The sequence below is a fragment of the Fusarium subglutinans genome (genome assembly GCF_013396075.1).
Source record: "Fusarium subglutinans strain NRRL 66333 chromosome Unknown NRRL66333_c0000089, whole genome shotgun sequence".
In the NCBI taxonomy this organism is placed as follows: domain Eukaryota; kingdom Fungi; phylum Ascomycota; class Sordariomycetes; order Hypocreales; family Nectriaceae; genus Fusarium; species Fusarium subglutinans.
This window is the reverse complement of record NW_023502152.1, coordinates 28877-53217: the sequence shown is the minus strand read 5'-3', so window position 1 is coordinate 53217 and position 24341 is coordinate 28877. Positions and strand designations below refer to the sequence as shown.

The 24341-nt window shown below is 47.9% G+C and overlaps 7 protein-coding genes across 7 annotated transcripts; 4 read left to right on the top strand and 3 right to left on the bottom strand.

The window, feature by feature from the left end:
• Nucleotides 1–7705: 7705 nt before the first annotated feature.
• Nucleotides 7706–8875, top strand: FSUBG_7159 (uncharacterized protein; the record flags this gene model as incomplete). Its single annotated transcript, XM_036685434.1, has 1 exon — nucleotides 7706–8875. One exon carries the CDS (start codon nucleotides 7706–7708, stop codon nucleotides 8873–8875), a length of 1170 nt encoding a protein of 389 aa, XP_036537303.1.
• A 2675-nt stretch (nucleotides 8876–11550) lies between these two features.
• FSUBG_7158 (VPS15 kinase) lies at nucleotides 11551–16179 on the top strand (the record flags this gene model as incomplete). The annotated part of the gene is made up of 2 exons (XM_036685433.1): nucleotides 11551–11764; nucleotides 11816–16179. 2 exons carry the CDS (start codon nucleotides 11551–11553, stop codon nucleotides 16177–16179), a joined length of 4578 nt encoding a protein of 1525 aa, XP_036537302.1.
• Nucleotides 16180–16713: 534 nt separating this feature from the next.
• FSUBG_7157 (u2 small nuclear ribonucleoprotein A) lies at nucleotides 16714–17677 on the top strand (the record flags this gene model as incomplete). Its single annotated transcript, XM_036685432.1, has 5 exons — nucleotides 16714–16792; nucleotides 16876–16916; nucleotides 16964–17224; nucleotides 17276–17410; nucleotides 17462–17677. The coding sequence occupies 5 exons, from the start codon at nucleotides 16714–16716 to the stop codon at nucleotides 17675–17677; spliced, it is 732 nt and encodes a 243-aa protein (XP_036537301.1).
• Nucleotides 17678–17937: 260 nt separating this feature from the next.
• FSUBG_7156 (uncharacterized protein) lies at nucleotides 17938–18618 on the bottom strand (the record flags this gene model as incomplete). Its single annotated transcript, XM_036685431.1, has 4 exons — nucleotides 17938–18230; nucleotides 18282–18372; nucleotides 18422–18507; nucleotides 18555–18618. 4 exons carry the CDS (start codon nucleotides 18616–18618, stop codon nucleotides 17938–17940), a joined length of 534 nt encoding a protein of 177 aa, XP_036537300.1.
• Nucleotides 18619–19387: 769 nt separating this feature from the next.
• On the top strand, nucleotides 19388–22084 carry FSUBG_7155 (uncharacterized protein; the record flags this gene model as incomplete). The annotated part of the gene is made up of 5 exons (XM_036685430.1): nucleotides 19388–19567; nucleotides 19610–19634; nucleotides 19686–19967; nucleotides 20018–20085; nucleotides 20132–22084. The coding sequence occupies 5 exons, from the start codon at nucleotides 19388–19390 to the stop codon at nucleotides 22082–22084; spliced, it is 2508 nt and encodes an 835-aa protein (XP_036537299.1).
• Nucleotides 22085–22267: 183 nt separating this feature from the next.
• On the bottom strand, nucleotides 22268–23128 carry FSUBG_7154 (transmembrane 42; the record flags this gene model as incomplete). The annotated part of the gene is made up of 4 exons (XM_036685429.1): nucleotides 22268–22600; nucleotides 22649–22684; nucleotides 22734–22830; nucleotides 22956–23128. The coding sequence occupies 4 exons, from the start codon at nucleotides 23126–23128 to the stop codon at nucleotides 22268–22270; spliced, it is 639 nt and encodes a 212-aa protein (XP_036537298.1).
• A 651-nt stretch (nucleotides 23129–23779) lies between these two features.
• On the bottom strand, nucleotides 23780–24251 carry FSUBG_7153 (transcription initiation factor TFIIA small subunit; the record flags this gene model as incomplete). The annotated part of the gene is made up of 3 exons (XM_036685428.1): nucleotides 23780–23932; nucleotides 23996–24167; nucleotides 24220–24251. 3 exons carry the CDS (start codon nucleotides 24249–24251, stop codon nucleotides 23780–23782), a joined length of 357 nt encoding a protein of 118 aa, XP_036537297.1.
• Nucleotides 24252–24341: the final 90 nt, after the last annotated feature.

Here is a 24341-nt window from a genome sequence, read left to right as displayed (position 1 = left end):
CTTTGCAGACAATGTCCTAGGGCTACGACGCGGCAATCTTTGTTGTCTTCAGTCCCGAGCATGGACGGCACAGCCATCATTGAAGCTATCGTGAACCCTGAACCAAGATCTTGGCGGACTAACTTTAGATTGTGAGGCTGAAAACAAACTTTGCTTCTTCGCTTATGATATCATCTTTATACTACCTTAATTTATATCTCCGTGATAGTCATAGATAGAAGCTCTATTAGAACGTTCTTCTCGTCTTATTCTGGATATTCTGAGAGTGGCCCCTTTTGTAGCGGCGAAGGCTGCCTCATAGTGTGCTCACACTGCCTGTGTAAACCGGGAGGATTGTCGAAACTTCGAACAGGAACTCCGGGACCTGGTTCTGAAACTCCGAATCCATCCCAGTAACGTTGTTGAGAGTATCATGGCCAGTATGTGTATTTGTTTCAGCTCGGTCATTCACATACTGCGTATAGCATCTCGGGAGTGCCTGTGAGAACTCGGCATGTTGCCATTGAGGCTTGCAATCTCACAGTATGATATATCAACTCACTCGGGTATTTGTCATTGCACACCGTAGTTTCGAGGTCGCTATTCCACCTAGCTGTACATGGAAGAATCCTTGGTAGTTGTATATGAATAACTTCGAGGCTCCCGTTGCTTAACTTGTGCTTTTATTACCAACTTTTCCAAGGCTCCAAATACTGTTCATGTGATGATGATCCGATGCTGTATGAGCTTAACCCTGTCTAAGATAAGTCGTTGGTCTCTTTCTATCGATAAGCCGGATTGCTAAGGGTCTTTGTGGAATAAAATGTGAGTATTGTTCCCTTGCCAGACAATCAAAGCATAGGAGATATAACTATGCGGCTTGACCTATCGTTTTATCCTGCATGGATTGCCCAGTTGAGTTTAATTACTTGAGTCAAGAAACGCAAGCTCATTAAAATGATAAGCAATGTTTGTTGATAGATACGGAGGCTTTCTAGATTGTCGACACACCTGAGGCCTGCATCGCAAGGTGGTGATAAGCGTCATGATGCACTGTCCATGCCCGGCCGGTAATGTTGTATTAATCGGGAAGTTTTTGCCTTGCTCTGTACGTATCATGGCTAGTGAGTAGCTCCATGAATTGTCATAAGCCCAACAGTTGTCGTGGATAGACCAGTCTAGATGGCCATGATCTACACGACTAATGAACCGTGACTCCACTTCGTGAGGGGTCATGGATCTCCATGAAGACCTGTTGGTTGAACTCAATTGTTTGTTTGAGGTTGAACTTGTTTCTCAGTCTCATCTGCTCTTCTTGAACAAGGTAAACGGCCGACATGCATCTCAACATTCCATCGTGCGACACATCAACTGCTACCTTGCCAAAGAGCCGATGTAGGGGGTCCTTTTCAGCTGAGAACTACGGAGTAGCAAAGTGGCAGCTAGAAAGACACAGCTACCCACAAGCAAACATTCTAACGATGCGACGAAGAAGGCAAGCGATTTTAGCTTGGCTAGCTCGCCGGTAGTTGACGAGTGGCGAGTCAAAGAGCGACGGCTGCATATTGTCAGCATGACACGAGGTTTCCTACAGAATACAGTACTGTGCCTGATCGTATAGCTTGGCACGCAGCAATGATAATGAGTTCCTTGGCTGTCATCAAGAAATTTAGGACCAACAGACGATAACTAACAACCAACATACTTTGAAGGCTGCCAGGATTAATCGGACCTGTTCCGAGAAGGCAGGTTAGTCGGAAATAAAGAGAATAAGAGAAGGCAAAGGTTTCTTATTCAAGTCATCGGTGTGCATGGATTAACTCTGGCGATTTACGGTGAATTTTGGTTAATAAGGGTTGATGCTTCATACAGACAGCATCAAGTGCCTCATCCAGTTTAGAACTCCTGCGGCGCTCTACGGCATAACGAAAACAGCTTAGCCAGGTCTCATGAGTGCCTGGATCTGCTATGCATGTCTTTGATTGCCTGTCAGTGTCTCAGTAACCGTCTCAATGCATATTCTCTCGTTCTCCCTTTTCAAACTGCCAGACACGAACCCTGTAATTATATCGTCATAAGCACAGGGCTTCCACTGTCTCAAGCCCCCTTCGACCGTTTTGGCCCTTTTTCGTGCATCGTCAAAGCGGAGCGAGCCGGCCTTTCAGAGACCAGACAAGTCAAAGTCAAAGCACAACAACAACGGCCACTATTCGCTGATCTTCGACAGGCTAAACCTTTTGCTATATGTAGTTGCGTCTAAGTTATGGAGATCCAACTCTCAGAGCTATGACTGGAATGACACTCTCTGCTGCGAGTTGACGGATCAGGGCGGTTGATGATCCTTCACACTTCTGAGTGCAACCTCGGAAATGCAAGAGACGGCCGATTTATTAACGTCCACACCGCCGAGATCATTATCGAATCGAATCCATCAGAAACTCCGTTTGTATTCGTCTTGAGCCGAGCGTCTAGTCAAGTTCTAGACCTTTTCATCCTTGTGGATCAGCAACCAATATTCTTAAGAAACTGGGGTTCTTTAATAACCATCATGATGAGACATTTTGAATCCATGTCGGTACGGCACTTGTTGGCTGAAAGCCCTGCCCTGCTGAAGAGAAAACAGGGCAAATTGCTTTGTTCAAGGATATGAACCTTGACCAACAGAGTCAAGTCTAGTCAGGTGATGAATTGTTGACGCCTGCAACCCGCAGAACCTTGCTGATCTCTCTGGTCAAGACTCCGTTGATCAGGAAATAGCATGACTGGGGATACCGCACGCGCTGCTTATCCTCGCTTCAGAAGTGCCGAGCAGAACAAACGTCTCGAATTGAAAAGGTATCGAGACGGGAGGCGTATAGAAACCACGTACGTACTCCGTACTATGGATATCTCTCATGCCCGGGCGCAAACTTGAGCTTATTAGTTGGCCGTTGGACTAGCATCGCGGAAGCGAAGCCAAGCGAGGCCGATCAAGGAAAAGAGAAAAAGAGCCGAAAGGGAAAAAAGCTAGGCTGCGAATCGGACAATGACAAGAATGGGTTGAACTGCCGTGACAGCTTGTTGTTTCTCTCATTAGACAACGTTAGTGAACCATCGGCTGCAGAACTACGATAGGGAACAATCAACAGTCGATCATAGTGTGTTTTATTTATTGTCATGTTACGAGCTCTTAATGCGACGTTGATATGCACTGTTATGCGAGATGATCCCCCTTGGCTTGGCTACGTGTTGAGTTGTCCTTTAGCCGTTGGACATGAACACGCGGCGATGGCACAGCCTTCCTGGAGGTTGAAGAACAGGTTGAATATCAGCTGTTTGGGGTTACACTCGATTGTAACCAGGAAATAAGAACCAACACGCTCCAGTCGAGGAAGTCATTTGAGTTAAGGTCTGGCGACTAGCGGCTAGAATTTCCTGAGAACATACCTAATATCCGTCGGACTATTCACCCTCGAGACAATTCAAGAGGACATGTGGGCTTTCAAAGGCGGAGATTGATAACCCCTGTCTTTCTTGAAGACGATCATCAAGTACGGATACAGTGTCACTAACAACAAGTATCGTCATGCAGCACAATGACAAGTTCGTGAGGAACAAGGCTGATAGTTTCTGCCTGCTGTGGCATTACCTATTATAGGAATTGCAGCGAACCGGTAGCCATGCGATATTCAGCTTATGCTCTAATCGCACAAACGACGGGAAGTACGGTGTTGTGTTTCTCGACCTTCCTCTGTAGGTAGGTCGTTTCAAAGAAGATCGTGCATGGGAGGGTATGACAAGGGTTTTTGATGAGAAACCAGATAAAGAATTTTTTCCGTCGTCTAGAAGGAACTAAAGAAGCGGTAGTCTATATAATGCTTCGTTAACGAATCCCTGTTGACCATGGGTTTGAAACGGAGAAAACGTCGAATTTGTCTGTATAATTTTTTAAAATGAGATGACAGTAGGACTGCAGTGATAATGGCATTGGATCTTGCAAAATCACAACAGCTCCTAGGCATGGATGTACCTACAGGAAAGTCTCAGATTGGGGTGGTACAAAGTGTCATTGACAACAGCAGAGGACCTGTCTATCACCATCACAAGCTTTGAGAGTGGTCTGTCAAGATTACATATCAGACTGTGCCTGGGGAAACCCTCTCTGACCATCAAGTGCCAACAATCTTGTCCTACATGCAGTTTCAAAGCAGTCAAAGAAGGGAAATAATGTAAAGGTGGGGTGCAGGGGTCTAAGTTCGTCAAGGGTTCAACGGCCGAACGTTGGTTAGGTATACAAAAAGCAAAAATTCTGAGCTTGACATCAGACTACATACATACATTCGCGTTGGCCGATAAGCTCCAGATCGAATCGAGAAAAACATCATATCGTGAGAATGAGAATGAACAGTAAGCGAAACTGATTTCGGGAGGGTTGGTACCTATGCAAACAAACACGGCATTCACGTAGATCTGTTGCAATGTCCTACAAGCGCAAGAATCTCCCGATTTCGGCTTCGAGGGCGATGTTCAACAACCTCCGTGTTGTTTTCTCCTTTCCGTCACCGAAGGTTCGGCACGAGGGAATGTCTTGCGGATATTGTGATAGAAGAGCCATGAGTAGCGGGCCGAAGGTTGGACAAGGCGAGATACGATCGACGGAAGAGCGGTGCGTTTATTTGTTTCTTGTCCCGTTTCTGAAGGATTCGTGCAACATGATAAGTTGTCATGTCATATCATGCATGAACACTTCTTTTGTGAACAGGAGAACCCGCTGTGGCCATCGGGAGAGGAAACTCCTGTTGGTTTGTGTTTATTCAACAGTAATAGCGGCAACAGTGTATGATTTGAATCCTTGCGACTTGACTTGTCATGCATGAGCCCGTCTGTGCCAGAGAGGGCATCATGGGCCGTGGCTCAACTCAACAGCTCCACATGATTGATCCCCCCACTGGAAACATTCCCTGTTTACGAGTAGGTGCCTTAGGTACGCAGTTCTTCCAACACAGTGTCAATCAGCAAGAGAGAAGTTGATTGATGATATCTGAGTTACCTGCAGCGTGACTGATCATTGGAGGGACCATTGGGTTGAGAAATCCTGTCTCACTTGTGGTGACCTCTTCATACATGTCAAAGCACAAAACGAGACCCATTGACAGTTTTGTGTCAAAAATCAACACCAACAAGCCACAACAACTAGACGCACAATTAGCTTAGCTCGACTGAACTAATCCCGACCCTTAAAACGTCAATCACATTTCTCTCCCCAATAGTTACATTTCATTGCGTGGCATCCCGCACATCTCACACTCGCCTGAAGTTGACCCCCCGTGGCATATCTCATCGAGTCCGATCACCTCGCAACGGTCCTTGTGTAGTACTCAGGTTGATTGTTTCCGTGATGGTCTCTTTTAGAGTTCAACGAGTCGGCCGTCTTGAATGCATGGTACCATGAGTATCTTAAAGCATCACGGGTACAGTTGTCAGTGTATCAACAATGATACCTCATGATTACTTGCATGTTTCCCCTAGTTAACCTCTTCTCCACTGTTGGGGAGACAAGACGGAGCTCCATCTTGATCCATCCTCGCCGACAAAAATATTTAGGTAAACTTGGCTCGAACTTAGAGCGTCGATCAACTCGCTACTTTTTTGACACCCTGATTCAAGGTCAGAGGCCTTCTTGCTCCTCAAAGCCGACATCAGCCAAGGCACTGCAAATAGCCAGGCCTGCACCGTGCCGCCGCGGCCGTGATTCCTGCCGCCCAGCCGCCGTTGTCCATCCTCCGGCAATCCCTGTAATGGAAGAATCTTTCTTTTCCCATCTCATCTTTGCCAAAATCCCCCTCTCATTGAGCCTTTACTCTGCTTCGCTATTTAATGCTCAAGGGTGTAGTACGAGTGGTATGCAGTACGGATACATGCATTTTGTATGTATTATGCAGTGTGCCAGAGAGTTCCTCTGAAGTACACACCTGTTGGTGGCGTAGAGGACATTCTACACGCCCCTGACCCCCTAGAGAAACACCCCGTCTCGTACTGTAGGCTCGTTCGCTCTGTTTACCCTTCTCCTCCTCGTCGCTCTTCCACTCTCTCTGCAGCGATCTTGCTTTACCTTGACCATGACCTTGAACCATGCAATGCCAATATGCATTGCATCTGCATCTGCATCTCTCTGCTGCTACTGTGTTGCAATAAAATCTCTCGCCATCCCCATCCCGCCTTTTCGCTCGCATGGCATCCCATACCCATACCACCCATGTTCATGCTTGTTCTGATCCCCTCCCTCTGACACCAACCCTCTCTCCATCTTATTCTCTTTTTCGTTTATTGGGCTACGTACAGGCTTAGGTTATCACTCTGCATCTCTAATTGCCTGTTTCTCCCCTTCGTCCTCTTTCTTTCTTTCTTTCTCTCTCTCTTCTACACCATCCCATTCAACCTCCTCCTCTTCTCCCACTGCAGCCGATCTCTTCTTGAATCTCGGCTCCTTGGCTCCTCTTCTGTATTCTGACCCTTCGCCTCTACCGCTTCGGGGTTTAAATCGTTGCAACTCCCGCGCCCTAAGCAGCAAACTCTCAGCCAGCTTCAGCCCTTAACCGGCCTGAGCCAAGCTCAAACTCCCCCGTCATTAGTGGACTGTGGCTTGCCCTCGCCCGTCCAGAGACAGTTCAGCCAATCTGAGGAGCTTAGAAGGCCACTGGAAGTGTAAGATCGGATAAGACTAAGACCCTAGACAGGGCTGTTCGGATCGGGTTCATACATCCTGGGAGTCGTTGCTTGGACTCTCTAAAACGCTTCAATTCCCGTCTTCCGCGCTCTCTAGCTTCCATTTCTCCCCGCCGCACTCCCACTACCCACCCGGCCACTTATTCCCTAGAAGGCCTGAGCCTCCGTCCGACCTGCCGAGTCCCTTGCCCTGTTGAGACAAGACGACACGAGACGAGACGTAAGCGATCAATTGAGGAACCGCTCGCAGTGGACTTCTCACAGTTGCAAACCTTGCTTTCACCTCCATCCTCATCTCTTTTCCGAGGCCTCAGCTGTTGGTTCTACCTATTATCTACACAACCAACATTCAAACATCGCGCCAGGTTCGTTCCATCTTAGTGGACCCATCAAGCGTCAGACCAGGCCTGAACCAAACCAAGTCCAACTCGAATCATTTCGTTTCAACCAACCAGCCTTGGTTCTTTAATCTTAAACACCTACGGCATCCTCTATTCTCCTGCACCTTTGAGCATTTGACCTCAAGCTCTTTGACCTTTTGTCCAATCCATACCAAGTTGCATTAACGCATTTGTACACCTTTCTGCCCTTGTCCAGGGAGAACCTTTGTATCATCTAACGACGCCTACGACGATTACGACCATCACGAGACAAAAGAGGACTGATACGAGTCTCACCCAAGAAACGATCCAATTTCTTTGCCTCTGTCCCACCAGAGTGCTATGGTGCTTGCTTTATCAATTATTCCTCACTGATTCTATTTGATACCCACGAACTGGACTTTGATCCATCCGAGACACGAAACGCTGCCGATCACCCTACCTTTATTTGCCACCAGGTCCCGATACAACTTAAATCTCCCAACTTGCCTCATTCGCTGTAAGTCTGCAAACACGCAGCTCTCCAGCTCTAGCATATATTGCCATTCTTCAATCCGACAGCTAGGGAGTCGGGTGAGCATCACCGGGCCCCTATACCTTCAGCCACCACGGCTCCACCACTAGAAATAGACTTCCGCGACATGGCTATGGATGCGCTTAAGAATCTTGTCAATAACGTTCCGGACTGGTTACAGCGACTTGACGACCTCAGTGGCCAGATCGACCGACGCCAGGCCGAGCTGGCCGCTGTTGCTGCCGCAGAGGGCAAAAGCGCGGAGACAAAGTCGCTTCGCAACAAAGGCTCAACCGAGTCACTCAAGCCTAAAGATGATCCTCCAGTAGTTCACGCCGAGGCTCCAGCGAATGAGGACATCCTCGAAGATGGCGCAGGTGACATCACAGTACAGACACCAGTCAAGCCTGAGACACCCATGGTGCATATCCCAAGCCCGGCTTCCATTCGTCAGCAACAAGAGATTATCAAAGCCGCACAAGCTAGAGCACGAGCTCAGGTCAGGAAGAAGCCTAAGTCGCCATCTATGATGTCTAACGAAGACGCCCCTACCGCTTATCGAACACGGAGCATGATCATTGTCTACTATGATAGCTATGTGCAGAGCTTCTTTGACGATCTTGTGAGGTTCGTCTCGTCAAGTCGAAACCTGATGCGCAAAGCCAAGATGGCCGCAAGAGTTGCCCAGATCAAGAAGCTTGCCGAGCAAGACGTATCAGAGGATGGAAGTAATGACGACGTTCTCCCTTCACTTCGATACATGAGCAGCAGGCGATTCGGTCCTATGTCAATATCCCGACCCGGTGCTGGCGACCAACCGCCAGATGTATACGATAAGCTGGATAAGGGCCTCGAGTTTGTGCAGAGTATGTGTGAGCACGGTGCTCACCAGTTCCTTCGCGATGGCGACTGCAACGACGAGATCAGTAAGGTACAGAAACGACTGACCGAGGTTCTTGAGATGGCCAAGACAGAAATGGAGCGCGTAGAGCGCGAAGAGCCTGAATTAGCAAAGGAAACAGGCGAGATGGGCAAAGTCCGGACACGGCGGCCCATAAGTATGCGCCGCGACATGGCCGTTGGCCTCAAGGAAAGCAGCCCGACACCCACTAGAGAGGAGAACAAGTTGGAGCCCGCAAAGCTCGAAGTTGCCGAACCTATCATCCCAGCAGATCCCATGGCACCTATGGCTGTGGATCCAAATATCATGGAAGCTGACGAGGGCATCGATGTCGAAATGGAACTTCCCAAACTGCAATATCGATCAACCCGGGCGATGCGCAGTCGTGGACCATAGCGTGGTCGCGAGTCGTGTGCCTGGGCCATCATTCTCGAAACACCATAACGAGAAGCTCAATTGTTTAAGGTACTTTGCTTTTAGCACCGCTCATGTTACTACTCATCGAGATCATCATTGGCGTCACGGACCGCGGAGAAGAAAACTTCAAAAGGGGGAAAAAACTCACTGGAATTTGTTTTGCTTACTTCCATCTGCTGGAAAACGGAGGACCGTCTTCCACCTTTCATTTATATTTATCACGAAGCGTGAGCATTGCGTCCGTATGGATTGGCTTTGTATCATATACTAGTTGTTGATCGTCACTTTGGAGCTTATCTTACGTCAAAAGAAAGACCATTCATAGCGTCGGGGTTGCTGCATGCTCTAAGGATTTCAAGGGACTTGGCTGTATTTCCGATACTTTTTTCTTTTCATAGTTCTATCTAGGTTTATGGTGATGAACAATGGGAATCTTGAAATGACGCTATACAACTTGCGTTTCCCTCGTTTTCGTAAGAAATAAACGATGGATTGGAACTCGTCTTTCATTCAAAGGACATCTCAGCTTCTTACATAAATAACTCAGAGTACCTAATCACCATACTAAAATTTACCTAAACTGATAAAACTTCATAAAAGAAGGCCAACTTTTTAGCATATCTTATCAAATTCTTAGAAAGATTGACAAACTTAGGTAAATTTTAGTCTAGTGCTTAGGTACACTGAGTTGTCGAATCCTTTATCATCCATTCACCTTTCCAGCCGGCAAATGAAGTTCGTTAGACATCTCTTGGGGCCCTGTAAGTAAACAGGAAGCTGTTAGAGATTGGGCATTCGAGCCAGAAAGACTTCATGAAGGTCTTTGCTACGCGTTCCCAAAGGGCTCTAACCTGGTTTGGTGAATGGGTGAGAATACATTCTTGAGTTGCATTGATATGCCTGGCGAGGGTTCCTTAGCATCATCAGCAAGCTCAAGGGCTAGTCACTGTGGCCATAGGATTTCAAGAAACGAACATTTGACTCTTCTGCACTGTGCGGTTTACCCCCAAAGACCGAAGTAGGCAGAAAGACTCCATTGTGAGACGGAAAGGGGGCTGATTGTTGGGGGTACGTTATCTAGATACTAAGCAATATTGGTGCCCAGGGGCTTTGCTCGTGGTAACTAGTGAGCGATCCAGTTGATGTGAAAACTCCATGCTCGCTTTGGAGACTTGCTAGTTTGCTTTTAGATTTCCCCTGACTGCTAGAATTGATGTCGATGTAGTTGAGTATTAATCCAGGAAAAAGAGGCAAGAAGACTAGTTGTTGTCAGAGAGATTCAAGACTGGGCGAACCAGCACACTTGCATTTACTGAACTGACGAAGAGAGAAAGAGAGAGAGAGAGAGATAAATGACATATATGTTTCGGAGTTCCTCGCTCAATCACGGGAGAGACCCCACAATCTTCGGGTTTAATGTCAGATGAGAAGCGTCCTAATAAAAGAGAGCAACGAACATTTCGTCAGGACACATTGTCAGTATGGGGAAAGATGAGAAAACTAACAACCCATATATACAGTGAGTAAAATTCAACAATTCATCTCTTTCGTATAATTCTAGCCACGTAGTGCCATGACTACAAGCCCATTTCTTCTGCGCAAGTCAACAGCTACGTTGACTAACATCAGGTCGTGGCTTTATTATCACTTGGAACTTGAGCAGCGTTACTGTTGAAGAGAGCTGATTCACAAATCAAAGTTCCATTCTTTATAGTTGTCTCCACGTGAGAATGAGGATCAAAGTTATAAGAAGCTTAGCGAGTTCTCAGCTATAGCATCATTCAACAGTTTGTGGAACTTCCATCTGGTAAAGAAGAGCTCGACAGACCCTGTACGTCTAAGTCTAGCGTTTAATTGATAAGACTGAACAATCGATGATATTTATGGAGTCCGAATACCGTTTGAACATTGCATGAATGGTGGCAGCAAACCCTGATATCCTGCCGTGAGAACTGTGGGATTATTTGACCTTGAGGTTTACAGTGACTCGGGTCGATTAGTCTTGATTCTTGTTGTTTGGGTAGATGACTTTCTACTTGCTATTCCGACATGACATACTAGTCACCCTTCCAGCAGTTAATAGGTTAATTCGTGAATTGTGATTCGGTTGATTTGTTCTTCCATTGTGAAGTCTGGATTATGGATCGTGAATTACCTATCCTTGTTAGGCATGCGTAGAGCACGATAAGTTGCTAAATAACACAACCTAGGACAAGGAAAATACTGCCATTCTACTTACCTTGGGTGGCAAGCGTGATACCGAAGAAATTTCATTGACTCATAAATTGCTCTGATTTAAATTCTTCATGGTTTCTTTTGCCTTAATGGCCTTCTATGTGGTTGTGTTGGGTAGAGCCTCAGCTGAATTCACTTAGACGTGGTTTAGTGGGGCATGGTCTTCCGCGTGCATCTGCCTCTGTATGACGTTCCTTGTAGTGACAAGCTTCACTCCTGCATCAACCACGACTTGTTACTCCTTCATACCTAGACACCTACCTTAGGTAACCTCAACATCGAATCGGCGGATCGCGACTTGAGCGCTACCTTATATTCCAGACGACGTGCACCTGCCATTTCAATCTTTCAAAATGACGATAGCTTCGTGCGTGACCGATCGATAGCTTTCACGATTCCCCTAGGCCCCCCACCAAATCATGGGTCAAGGGTTCTCCCTCGCGACGCCGTCTGTCGGCTCCGCAGGCATCGATATCTCGGAGCTTAGCGATGTTCAATTTGAGAAAAGCATAGGAAATGCGAGGTTTATGAAGTCTATTCGTGGGCGGCACGAGAATGGTCTAGTGCTCGTCAAGGTCCTGGTTAAGCCATACGCCGACGTCAAGTTACAGCAATACAAGAAACAGATAATAGGTAACCTTCGGGCGTTTTCGACACTCCCAGAAATCTTCTAACTAAAATCAGAGCAGAGTAACGCGATAGATAAAATCCCCAACACCCTCGGATTCCAGCGCATTATCGAGACCGAGACCAATGGCTACCTGGTCCGCCAGTTCCTTTACAGCTCACTATACGACCGAGTCAGCACTCGACCGTTCCTCGAGGACATCGAGAAGAAATGGTTGGCCTTTCAGCTGCTTTGCGCTCTACGCGATTGTCATGCACGCGATGTCTACCACGGCGACATCAAGGCGCAGAATGTCCTCGTGACATCATGGAATTGGCTGTACCTCTCCGATTTCTCCTCCGCCTATAAGCCTGTGATGCTTCCCGACGACAACCCGGCCGATTTCTCTTACTTCTTCGATACCTCAGGCCTCCGAACCTGCTATATCGCCCCCGAGCGCTTCTATGCTTCTGGAGAAGCGCCACCGAAGAATGCGAAGATGACATGGGCAATGGACATCTTCAGTGCTGGTTGCGTTATTGCGCAATTGTTTCTTGAGTCGGACATCTTCAGCCTCGCACAGTTGTACAAGTATCGGCGTGGCGAGTACGACCCTGTGATCACGCATCTGAGCACCATCGCAAATAAGGACCTCGCCGATATGATAGCCCACATGATTCAGCTTGACCCCGAGAAACGATACTCAGCAGACCAGTACCTGGATTTCTGGAAAGGCAAAGTATTTCCACATTACTTCTACAATTTCCTGCACCAGTATATGGAGCTCATAACAGACCCTTCGTCTGGGAACAGTCCCATGTCAGGCACTTCGAAAAATCTTGGAGAAGCCGATGATCGAATCGATCGTGTATTTTACGACTTTGATAAGATCTCATACTTCCTCGGTTATCAGCTTGAGAAACGTACCTCAGACGAACTTCAACCGCCTCCTAGGCTGAGCCTATCGCATTTCCCAGTGAGACTTAACATACCGAATCACAACCATACCGTATCTTCCGAATTAGAGCCACCGGAAGATGATGGAACGTTGATATTCCTGACGCTGATCGTGTCTCAACTAAGAAACACTGCGCGAGCATCTTCACGAATCCGCGCATGTGATGTACTCCTTGCCTTTTCTGAAAGACTAACCGATGAAGCCAAGTTGGACAGAGTTTTGCCATATCTAATGACACTTCTCGTCCCAGATGAGACAGATCTAGTGTTGATTGCTGCTATTCGAACCATTACCCAGCTTTTGCAGCTGGTGCAGACGGTCAATGCGTTCAACTCTCATGTCCTGGTAGAGTATGTATTGCCTCGCATGGAAATCGCGTTGGGGTCTAGATCAAGGGTACCTAGTTCTTTGGTCAGAGCAGCTTATGCTTCTTGTCTCGGCAGTCTTGCGACCACTGCACAGAGATTCCTCAATATGGCCTCGAGCCTTCGAGCTGATGGCTCGATGCCTATTACTGATCCTGAAGTCGAGCCTGGAGCGGATGCCAAGGCCAACTTCGAGAGCGTCTTTGACAACGCGGGGCGACAGCTTTTTGAGGTTCTTGAGAGCCATTCAAAGCAATTGGTAGAAGACCCGGACATTTCTGTTCGCAGAGCATTTTTGGCCTCCGTACCCGAGTTGTGCCTCTTCTTTGACCATCATTCAAACGATGTCCTCCTTACTCATCTTAACACATATCTGAACGATCGAGACTGGACGCTGAAATGCGCATTTTTTGATACGATCGTCGGCATCGCAGTCTTCATTGGAAGCACGAGTTTGGAGGAGTTCATGCTCCCCTTGATGATACAAGCCTTGACTGATCCAGAGGAGTACGTGGTACAGGCCGCTCTCCACTCGCTTGCTCAACTCGCTGGGCTTGGTTTGTTATCAAGGCCCAAGGTTTGGGAGCTAGTTGACCTCATCAGCCGATTCACAATGCACCCAAACATCTGGATCCGCGAATCAGCCGCAGAATTCTTATCAATGTCGGCACGGTACTTGCCACCTGCTGATGTCAGGTGCAACCTGATGCCTCTTGTAAAACCGTTCCTGAAGGTGGAGGTTCTCACAGACTTTTCCGAGCTCAACATACTTGATGCTCTCAAGAGGCCATTGGCTCGAAACGTCTTTGACCAGGCTATAACGTGGGCCTCGAAAACAGAACGCGGCATCTACTGGAAGCCCCTGCAACAGCTCAAACCATTGTTGTTCGGCTCCAAAGGGTCAACATCAAGCCGTGCCTCTCGGGACTTAATGCAAAGCTCCATGGGGCGAGTGGCTCGAAATGATGAAGATGAGCAATGGTTGACAAAACTCAGAAACCTCGGACTCAAGCATGAGGATGAGTTGAAGCTCGATGCCCTACGCGAGTTCATTTGGCGCCTAAGTAAAATAAAGGCGCGTGATACTTCTACATCGGATGGTACCGCATCCAATGGTGTAGTATCTCTCAAATCACTGGGAATCACTCCTCAGACGGTGTTCTTCAATGACGCGCCACTTCGAGACCCCAATGCAGTCGTGGATCTTGAACCACCAGCGGAGTCTTACACAATTGCAGATGCCCTCTTGGATGCCTCCATGACTATTGACGACTCGACTGGCGGAAAAAAGAGGGTCAACAATAACCGCCGAGTACAAAGTGTCGGACCTCGTTCATCACGCCGTCTCCTTTCACCAACTAGTGCTGGTCGAACGCATACTAGAGCACCCTCCGCAGGGCAGTTGATGCAGACAGCCGACGATAGGCCCTCTCAAGGGGGTTCACCTTCCAGAAATGCAGTGCGCCATCAGGCAAGCGCCCTAAGTCTCCTTGACCGCAAGGACAAAAACAAATCGACCGCACAAACTGGCACCACCGACGCGAATGCATTTGGTGAAGTTGAGGGGCCTTTTGCTCAGACCTCAACCGACCAGCAAGCTTCCTCTGAAGGGAATGAAGGCGACACTACCGGCTCCCGGGCGTCGAAACATAGTTACGCAGGCAACGATCCAAGCATACAAAGAATGTTGGATAACATGTATGTTGATAACTTTCCTCGTGATGTTATTGAATTTGGGCCTATGGTCACGCCGATCAAGCGGAGCAAAGCAAGTCGCGCCAGTGTTCAACCTGGCGAGGAACCTTGGAAGCCGGTCGGACAACTTGTTGCAACGTTTTCCGAACATAAGAGTCCCATCAATAGGGTTTTACCATCCCCTGACCATGTCTTCTTCATCACTGGTGGCGACGACGGTACTGTGAGGGTTTGGGATACGGCTAGGCTCGAGCGAAACATTACACACCGTTCTCGTCAACTCCACAAACACGGAGATAACACACGAGTTGTTGCCCTCTGTTTTGTAGAAAACTCACACTGTTTTGTGAGCTGTGCATCTGATGGCACCGTTCACGTGGTGAAGGTCGACACCGTATCTGCGGGTGGCGTTGTCAGGTACGGCAAATTGCGCGTTCTGCGAGAGTATCAACTACCAGATGGCGAGTTCGCGGTGTGGTGTGAACATTTCAGACAAGAATCGAACTCTATTCTTGTCATCGCTACGAATCGCTCAAGGATTCTTGGTATCGACTTGAGGACCATGAGTCTCCTATACACTCTCGAGAACCCTGTGCACCATGGAACGCCAACTTGCTTTTGTGTGGATAGGAAGCGCAACTGGCTTTGCGTGGGCACATCTCATGGAGTTGTTGATCTCTGGGATTTGCGTTTCAAAATGAGGCTTAAAGGTTGGGGCCTACCAGGCAAAGGGTCAATCTACCGAATTTGCATCCACCCTACTAAAGGCCGTGGCAAATGGGTATGCATTTCTGGCGGTACTGGACAAGGCGAGGTGACGGTTTGGGACCTGGAAAAAACCGTCTGCCGAGAGATTTATAGAACGGGAGGCAGCAAGGATGGACTCAAAGCGTATGAGCCATGGGACGTGGATGAAGATAAGCGAGAAGGCATGCTCGGACGATATGCTACTAACATCGAACCCAACGAAATCGCCAATGCCGATCGTGGAGTTCGTGCTATGGTTGTCGGAACTGCAAGTACAGAAGACTCGAGAGACGTGAGACACGCCTTCATCGTCACTGGCGGATCAGATAAGAGACTTCGCTTCTGGGATTTGTCTCGGATGGAGAGCTCGTTCATCTACAGTGGACTATCCCCAGATCTACCTAAACCGACTTACACAACCTCCCACCCAACAACGGCGCTGACGTTGAACACGGAGCGTTTTCCTAGACAGGCTCCGACGGCCCCTAATGCTGGTTCTGGATCAAGAGCCAAGTCATCGACCGCCCGACCACCTCGATCGACAGTTATATCCCTTCAGCAACAACAGTTGCTTCAGTCTCACGTGGATTCTATTTTAGATGTGGCGTTGTTGGAGTTCCCCTATATTATGAGTGTTTCGGTGGATAGGATGGGCGTCGTCTTTGTGTTTCAGTAGAGCCGTGATACAGCTGGTGACACGATGCAATTCATAAACACATCAAGAGCAATCGCCTTGTAGTTTGCCAGGAGCTTGTTTCTGGATAGAACAACCAAGCAAGAATTACATTATCATTAACTGCTAAGCTTAGATATATTGGAGTTTGTCCTATCAATTGTAGTGTGCTAAAGAGGAAGAACTTCTGAAAAAGTGCTGGATATACGTGAACTCTTTCGAATATCCCGAACCACTCTCTATTTAGTGATTGACTGGGTTATATTGTAAAACTTACCTTAGAGTAGGTACCTTATTGTGTTGCTGGTCCATGAATCTGAGTCTATGGTGGCTGGGGCGTGTGTGCCACTCTTAGCTCAAGCCACACGCGACACCAAAATTTCCCCCACGCCTCATCAAGTCGCAGCCTTGCCTTACCATAAATCAACACTACCGACATTCACACGCCCTTCCAAACAGTCTCCAAACTCGATCACGCAGCGAGCCAAATCCAAGCAACTTCATTTCTGAACCCGAGGTAACGGCCCCAAATCCAAGATGCGGCTCACCGCCGACCTCATCCGGGATTCCCTATCCTACCTCAACCCGCTCAAGGAGCGAGAGCTTGATCTTCGAGGTGCGTTTTGAAAAGAGCAGATGCTACATTTTTGATCTCTAGAGAGCGCAGAGTTGATACAATCGTCTTTGCGGCGTGAACAGGCCACCGAATTCCCGCGATTGAGAACCTGGGTGTCGCTGGTGTAAGTTCCAGATTCTCTGCCTTGTTGCTCTGTTGCTAACAGCTTAGCCTCACGATGCCATCGACTTCACAGATAATGACATTCAAGTACTGGGAAACTTTCCCTTATCGCCTCGAATAACGACCCTTCTCCTCGCACGAAACCGCGTCTCAAGTATTCAACCCTCTCTGGCTAAGGCTATTCCAAACCTTGCCAACCTGGTGTTATCGTCGAACAACCTGACAGAGCTTGCGGATTTGGATGCGCTGGCGTCATTTCCCCGCTTGACGCACCTGGTACTGTCGGATAACCCCGTTTCCAAGAAGGAGGTCAGTTTGAGCCGTGTCGACTGGAGTAGCAATTACTGATGCAAGATGCAGAACTACCGATACTGGGTACTATGGAAGTGTCCTTCCGTGCGGTTTCTCGACTTCGCCAAGGTTAAAGAGTCCGAGCGGGAGAAGGCTCGCGAGCTCTTCGGAACTGAAGAGGAGCCAACGGCTCTGGCTTCAAAGGTACGGGCATCGCCAATAACAAACAGTTCTATGACGCTAACAACGACACAGATCCAGGGTATCAAGACCACAACCTTCAACACCTCGACCGACGGCTCGGACGCGCCCTCCAAACTTTCCCGGATAAAGCTGACGGACGCCGAGAAGAAGCGACTACAGGAGCGTATCAAGAAGGCTACCAGCCTACAGGAGATTATCGCGCTGGAGAAGGAGCTGAACGAGGGACGTCTGCCTTCTGGTATTCACGGAGATGCCATGGAGGAATAAATCTTGACAATCATGACGGCTACGTACCACTTGTTTTGGGGATTGCAGAAAAAATACTATGGATCATTTCGCTTTCGCATTATGGCTATCATCCCACCCTAAGAAATGGAAGTTGATGCCAAATATCAAGATTGTCACTCGTTTTGTGATGTACATGATGATGATAGACCGCTTTTGTCCTCGTTTTCAGTGTGCTAGCGGTCAACCCTGAAAACGCCTCTTTTATCATAAGCCACCAAGCAAGTGAGCAATAACTATACCTAGCCAGTCATTGCTACATCTCCATCTCGATTCGCACCAGAAGCCTGTCTGAACTCCAACTCCAGCTGCGAGTTCGGGTCATCTTGTCTATCATGATGAGCCACGGAGTTGCCGTTCACAAGAGGCTTGCCAACGCCGTTTGCTAGAGGAAATCCAAGCTTCTGGTTGGTATTGTCACCTTGGAGTCGTGCCTGCGTGGCCTTGGACTTGGCCTTGATGTTCTTGTAGGGAACAGTCTTTGGTACCACGTCTTCAAGAAACTCGAGGTTGTCATGGTGTGTAACAGCGCTTGCTATTGAAGTTAGGAAAAGCTGTTGAGTCAAGGATGAGGGAGCCAACTTACCGACATCCTTGTATTGGATGTTTCGACGAGGTTTGCGGTCTAGCTTGGCTTGGGTATGTGACTCTTCCGCAAGATGCTGAACAAACATTTCCTATGTCGCATGAGTATGACGAGAGTGAGAATGGGTAGCGAGCACATACGGCAGCGAGAGTTATCACGAAAGCTGCATTGTTAGAGCACAGGCCGATATCTGGGTCTTGCGCAATGATCTTTTTAACTCTAGAGACTATCACCATGTTAGGTTGGGACTGAAGAGCATGGTCAATAGCTTACGAGGTAGCTGATTCTGGCCTGTGGGCTCCTTTCGAGGAGGAATAGCAGTGGTGTTATAAGGCATGGCGGTAGTAGAGACGAAATCGCTAGAGGGCGTGAAAGGATTGAGTGAGTCTGAGTGAGTTAGAAAGAGCTGAACAGATGTATCAATGCGTGAGGCGGATGGCTTTGTATTGGTGAGGGTTGAAGGCCAAAGTTCAGTACAGGGATATGAAAGTTGGAGGAGTAACCAGCAAATACAAGACAGGATACATAGGAGAAAAATGATAAATAAATAACAAAATGAAGTATGCAGTGAATTCGTAGTTGAGAATGGCACTTGAATTGCACGACCGTCTTAAACAGAAATGTGAGCCTTACCTTGACTACAGCGAATTCTCCAACAACTGTATCAGGGGCTGCGATTCGTTTGAGAGTTGGGAAGAGAACGAAGGGAATATGAGTGATATGCTTACCTATTTAGGAGGACCTTAAATGTTTTATATCGCTATCAATGGCTAATAAGTCGAGTCGGATGTGAAATTACTGTTCTTGTGAAGTAAAGATACAGTAAACGAAGAATGATATTCACTGATGAAGTCTGAGTCTGAGACGCGATGCTGCAACCACTAAACGCGATACTGTGGCTGAACCCAAAGCCACACATCAGCTGTCAGCATCCCTGTTGGTCACTACGACACTCACTATATTAACAACGTTTACGAAATAGCCTTTACCAAAGAAACAGCTCTCATTTTCGCCTCGCTAGCATTTTTAATCAGTCAATCTAATCATCCCGACTCGCGCGACTTCAAAGATAGCGGTTGAGCGACAATGGTCGCCTTGCCTGAACCATGAACGTGCGACAATCATCCTTCAGCTTGGCGCCTCCTGGACCTGGACTTGAAAGACGTCCTTCGGTGGTATCGCGTTTATCCTCCGTCTTTTCGAGTGCAGATCAAGAAACAGGGAGTGCAGCACGGACAGGGGCTGGACTTATCGAGGAGGAGATTGCCGAGATTAAGAGATATGAAGTACGTTGTGGGACACTGGATATGCGGCTCTGTGCTAACTAGCTGGACCAGGACTTTACAACAATAGGTATGCGACTCGATCGACTGCAATACAGACTTCGATACTGATATACGGTAGACTGGGTGCAAGATGCGGCGCGAGAACAAGCTAAGCGTAAGGCGCGAAGAAAGCAAGCGGCCGGCCTCTACGATAAAGGACAACCTGGCTGGCGATATCAGCTGTGGAGGAGCTATGATGCAGCGCAAGCCTGGATCGTGGTAACAATCATTGGTATTGCTATTGGCTTGAATGCAGCGCTACTCAATATCATTACAGAATGGCTCTCCGATGTCAAGATGGGCTACTGCGAGACAGGCTTCTACTTGAATGAGAACTTTTGCTGCTGGGGAGAGGAGAATGGTATGTGGTGTCCAGGGTATGGTGATATGAATGATGCTGATACCCGACAGGCTGCGATCAGTGGCACAGATGGACTGGCTTCGAACCCTTCAACTATTTCATCTATTTTGTCTTTGCAGTAAGTGCCAAGTCTTCATTTATACTTGTGTATACTAACGACATAGACTCTATTTGCTTGCGTCGCGGGCACCTTGGTTAAGTCTTTTGCACCATATGCTGCCGGTTCGGGTATTTCTGAGATCAAGTGCATCATTGCCGGGTTCGTTATGAAAGGCTTCCTTGGATGGTGGACTTTAATCATCAAGTCGGTATGCCTCCCTCTTGCTATCGCCTCTGGTTTGTCGGTTGGAAAAGAAGGCCCAAGTGTACACTACGCCGTGTGTACGGGAAATGTGATCTCTCGGCTTTTCGACAAATACAAACGCAACGCTTCTAAGACTAGGGAGTTTCTGAGCGCCTCGGCAGCTGCCGGTGTCGCTGTCGCCTTTGGCAGTCCTATCGGCGGTGTGCTCTTCTCTCTTGAGGAAATGTCAAACCAGTTCCCTCTCAAGACATTATGGCGAAGCTATTTCTGTGCCCTGGTAGCGACAGCTGTTCTCGCTGCCATGAATCCTTTCCGAACGGGCCAACTGGTCATGTTCCAGGTCGAGTATAAGAACGACTGGCACTTCTTCGAGCTGCTATTCTACGTCCTGATTGGTATCTTCGGAGGTCTCTACGGAGCCTTTGTGATTAAGTGGAATTTGCGGGTTCAGTCATTCAGAAAGAAGTACTTGAAAGAGTATGCAGTTCTCGAAGCGACTTTGCTGGCAGCGGGAACTGCTATTATTGCCTACCCCAACGCCTTCTTGAGGATAGACATGACAGAGAGTATGGAGATTCTCTTCTCGGAGTGCGGACGTGGAGAATCGTACCACGGTCTCTGCGAGCCTGACAAGAGATGGTGGAACATAATTTCACTGTTCCTGGCGACTTTCTTAAGACTGTTCCTCGTTATACTATCCTATGGATGTAAGGTTCCTGCTGGTATCTTCGTTCCTTCAATGGCAATTGGAGCGTCCTTCGGAAGAACAATTGGAATTCTCGTTCAAGCCATTCACGAAGCCAATCCCACCAGCGTCTTCTTTTCCGCATGCAAACCTGACGAGCCTTGCATCACACCAGGTACGTATGCCCTACTAGGAGCCGCTGCGGCACTCAGTGGCATCATGCACATTACCATATCTGTGGTGGTCATCATGTTTGAGCTCACAGGTGCTCTGAACTATATTCTCCCCACCATGATCGTCGTCGGAGTCACCAAAGCTGTCAGCGAATTGTTTGGCAAGGGAGGCATCGCAGATAGAATGATATGGTTCAGCGGGATGCCATTCCTCGACAGTAAAGAGGAGCACAATTTCGGAGTTCCTGTTTCAGCTGTCATGAGAACTTCTGTCGTCTCAATGCCAGTTCATGGTCTGACCTTGGGCGAGGTCCAGAGCCTCCTCGCTGATGATCGATACCAAGGCTTCCCCGTGGTGGAAGATAAACACACCAAGGTACTTGTTGGTTATATCGGTAGTACGGAGTTGCGGTATGCCATTGATAAGATGAGTCGAACCTCACCGTTATCAGAGACTGCAAAATGCACATTTGCACCATCGTCGGCAAATCTATCCAGTACATCGCTCAACAACATCCATAGCGACTCATCACACTCCTCAACTCTCGACTTTAGTCGATATGTTGATGCAACACCCGTCACAGCTCACCCGAGACTACCCCTCGAGACCGTCATGGAGTTGTTTCAAAAGATCGGACCTCGAGTTATATTGATTGAATATCATGGCAAACTCACTGGTCTCGTAACCGTCAAAGACTGTCTGAAATACCAATTCAAGGTCGAAGCCGCCGAGAACCCTAAGGATGATCATCGTATCGAAGAGGGGCAAGAGCAACTTTGGAACCTTTTCCAAAGAGCTGGTAACTGGTTTTCTGGCCGAGTCTCACGATACTCAGGAGGCCGGATTCGCCTGACAAGCACTTCTGGTGGTGAGCGGCCACTGGGGAGAGGGCAAATATTGGACGGTGACGAGGAAGTGCTCGATGAGGGTGTCGAGCTGGAGAGTCGGCGGTAATTGTATGACCATGTTGATTGCTACCTTTTACTATCTGTTACTATAGAGACGTGCATGATAAGCTGGTGTTCGGGATTGAATCTATTTTTCTCTCTCTCTTTTCAACTTATGCTAAATGTCTCAATTCTATCAGAGATTCAACAGCAGGTCTCTCGTGGCACTCTGTGTGACTAGCCACCATGTCTATCGTGTTCTCTCATCCGATTCTCTGCCCAAATCAATAACATCCTCATCGTCATCCCGCTGTGCTCCATCATCTTCACTCGGCAAAGGAACATAACTCGGCCCTTCAGCAGCGGCAGCGGCGCCAGCATCTTTAGTCTCATCCTTCCGACCCACGATGACATTGCCTGCGACAAGTAGCGCAGCGCCAGCCCACCACAGAGGAGGGAGAGCTTCTGAGAAGATCAAGGCGCCTAAGACAGCGGTAACCATGAAGTTCGTGGATGTATTCATGATGGAGACTTGAGTTGTGGATGTACCACGGGCTAGAGCCTGAGTAAACAGCGTCCACATCTGAAGCATATGAGTGAGTGATCAGAAGTTGGACTGGAAGTTACTTACAACACCATTGAATGTTAAATTGAGGATGAAGAATATCTGAAAGGATGAGTTGTGAGTCAAGTCAGAGCAAAAGAGACCAACTTACGCCTCGAACGATATATTCGACTATATGCTTATGAGCGGATAGGCCGATCAGTTTCGCAACGCTGTCGGACAGGTTGGTTGTGAGTTGTGTAGTTGTCCTGAGTAAATTAGCATTGGCACCTTGATCTATCAAGTTACCTCTTTGCAGCCCGAGGTCTCCATGGCGCAACCTGCACCATACACTTGGAATATCGCTAAAAGGGAAATATGTCCTTGTACTTACAACTTTGCAAAAACTCCATTGAAAGCAGCACAAGCACCACTGGCAACCGCAAAGAACATCCATTGCGACCGCAGGCTCCAATTACTTGGTGACGGCATCTCAGTGGATGGCTGTTTCTTTAAAGGTGAAGCAGAAGGAGGTCCAGCTTCTGGCTTCTGACGTTTACGGAGCATGGTCGTCGGAGTCTTCGGAGTTCTTAGGTTGGTGAGAATGGAGGGCCCCTGATGATGATGGATTGACTTGGCACCCTTGTTAGAGGCAGAGAAGTGGTCTTTTAGTGGGGGACCGCCTGTCTTAGACAGAGTCGACCCCCTGGTTAGAGACGTTTTAAGAAACCAGCCCGGGGAAGAAAGAACGCTTGAGACTTTGATCCTAAATGATAAAAAGACTTAGGTAACTTTTAGGTAATTTCATATACGTTTAGTATACTTCTAACTGAGTTTATTATAACCTCGTATTAAGGTCTGATATTTCTTACTCGTTGAGGGGCAGTGAATTTATGTACGTCACGTTGTTGTTATCTCACTACCTACCTAGGTAGGTACCTTATCTAATAACTCACCTAGTAGATTCCAAATAAAGCAATATAGTATCATTCTTGACTAAACTTCCGTTGACTGTGCATAAAATCAAGTCTAGTGTCCTAGCACTGAATCTAGTGCTTAACTTCTAGCCTACGATAAATCAATATCCTGTAACTGTAAGAGCCAGGTTCCAAACGCCGCCCAATGCCGGAAAAGCAGAATTTCGGGTAGTTTCCCAATTTGTGAATGTTGCAAATCCCATTCTTCGTGTTCGATCGTGCGCATTCGTGAGTCGTGGACTTATTGTCCCTCGCCAGGCTTCTTGGCGTTGCAGCTAACAATCTTGACCTTGTTCGCCGTGACGGATTGACTCCCATTGTCCATTTTGAAGGTCACATTCTTGATCAAAAAGGTCCAGACTTCGTCGCAGAATCGGTAGGTGTCGAGGCTTCCCTGTAGAAGAGGTGGTTAGTTCTAGTCGAAATACGTGCGCCGAGCTCGGAGATATTCGCCCACCTTGAACTGAAGTCTAGCTTTGACGTTCTTCTGAAGAGCCTCAGTGATGGCCTGATCAAAATTGCTCAGAATCTTCATGGCAAGTTGAGGGTTAATGCGCTCGTCGCTGATGAGATCATCGAGGGTATCTGTCAAAGCGAGACCAATGCTGCAGTGAACCATGTTAGCCAGGCTGTCGCAGAGCAGCGCATAGCAATATGGCGCAGTACCTGCTTCGACGGTACAGCTCATAGAAAGATTGCGCTCCGGTAGCCATGATGAAGTTCAGGCGTGAATGAAGTCGGTCGTTAAATTACTATTTTCGGTTTTGGGTGGTTGATGGTTTGTCAAGGGCAAGGTTGATAAG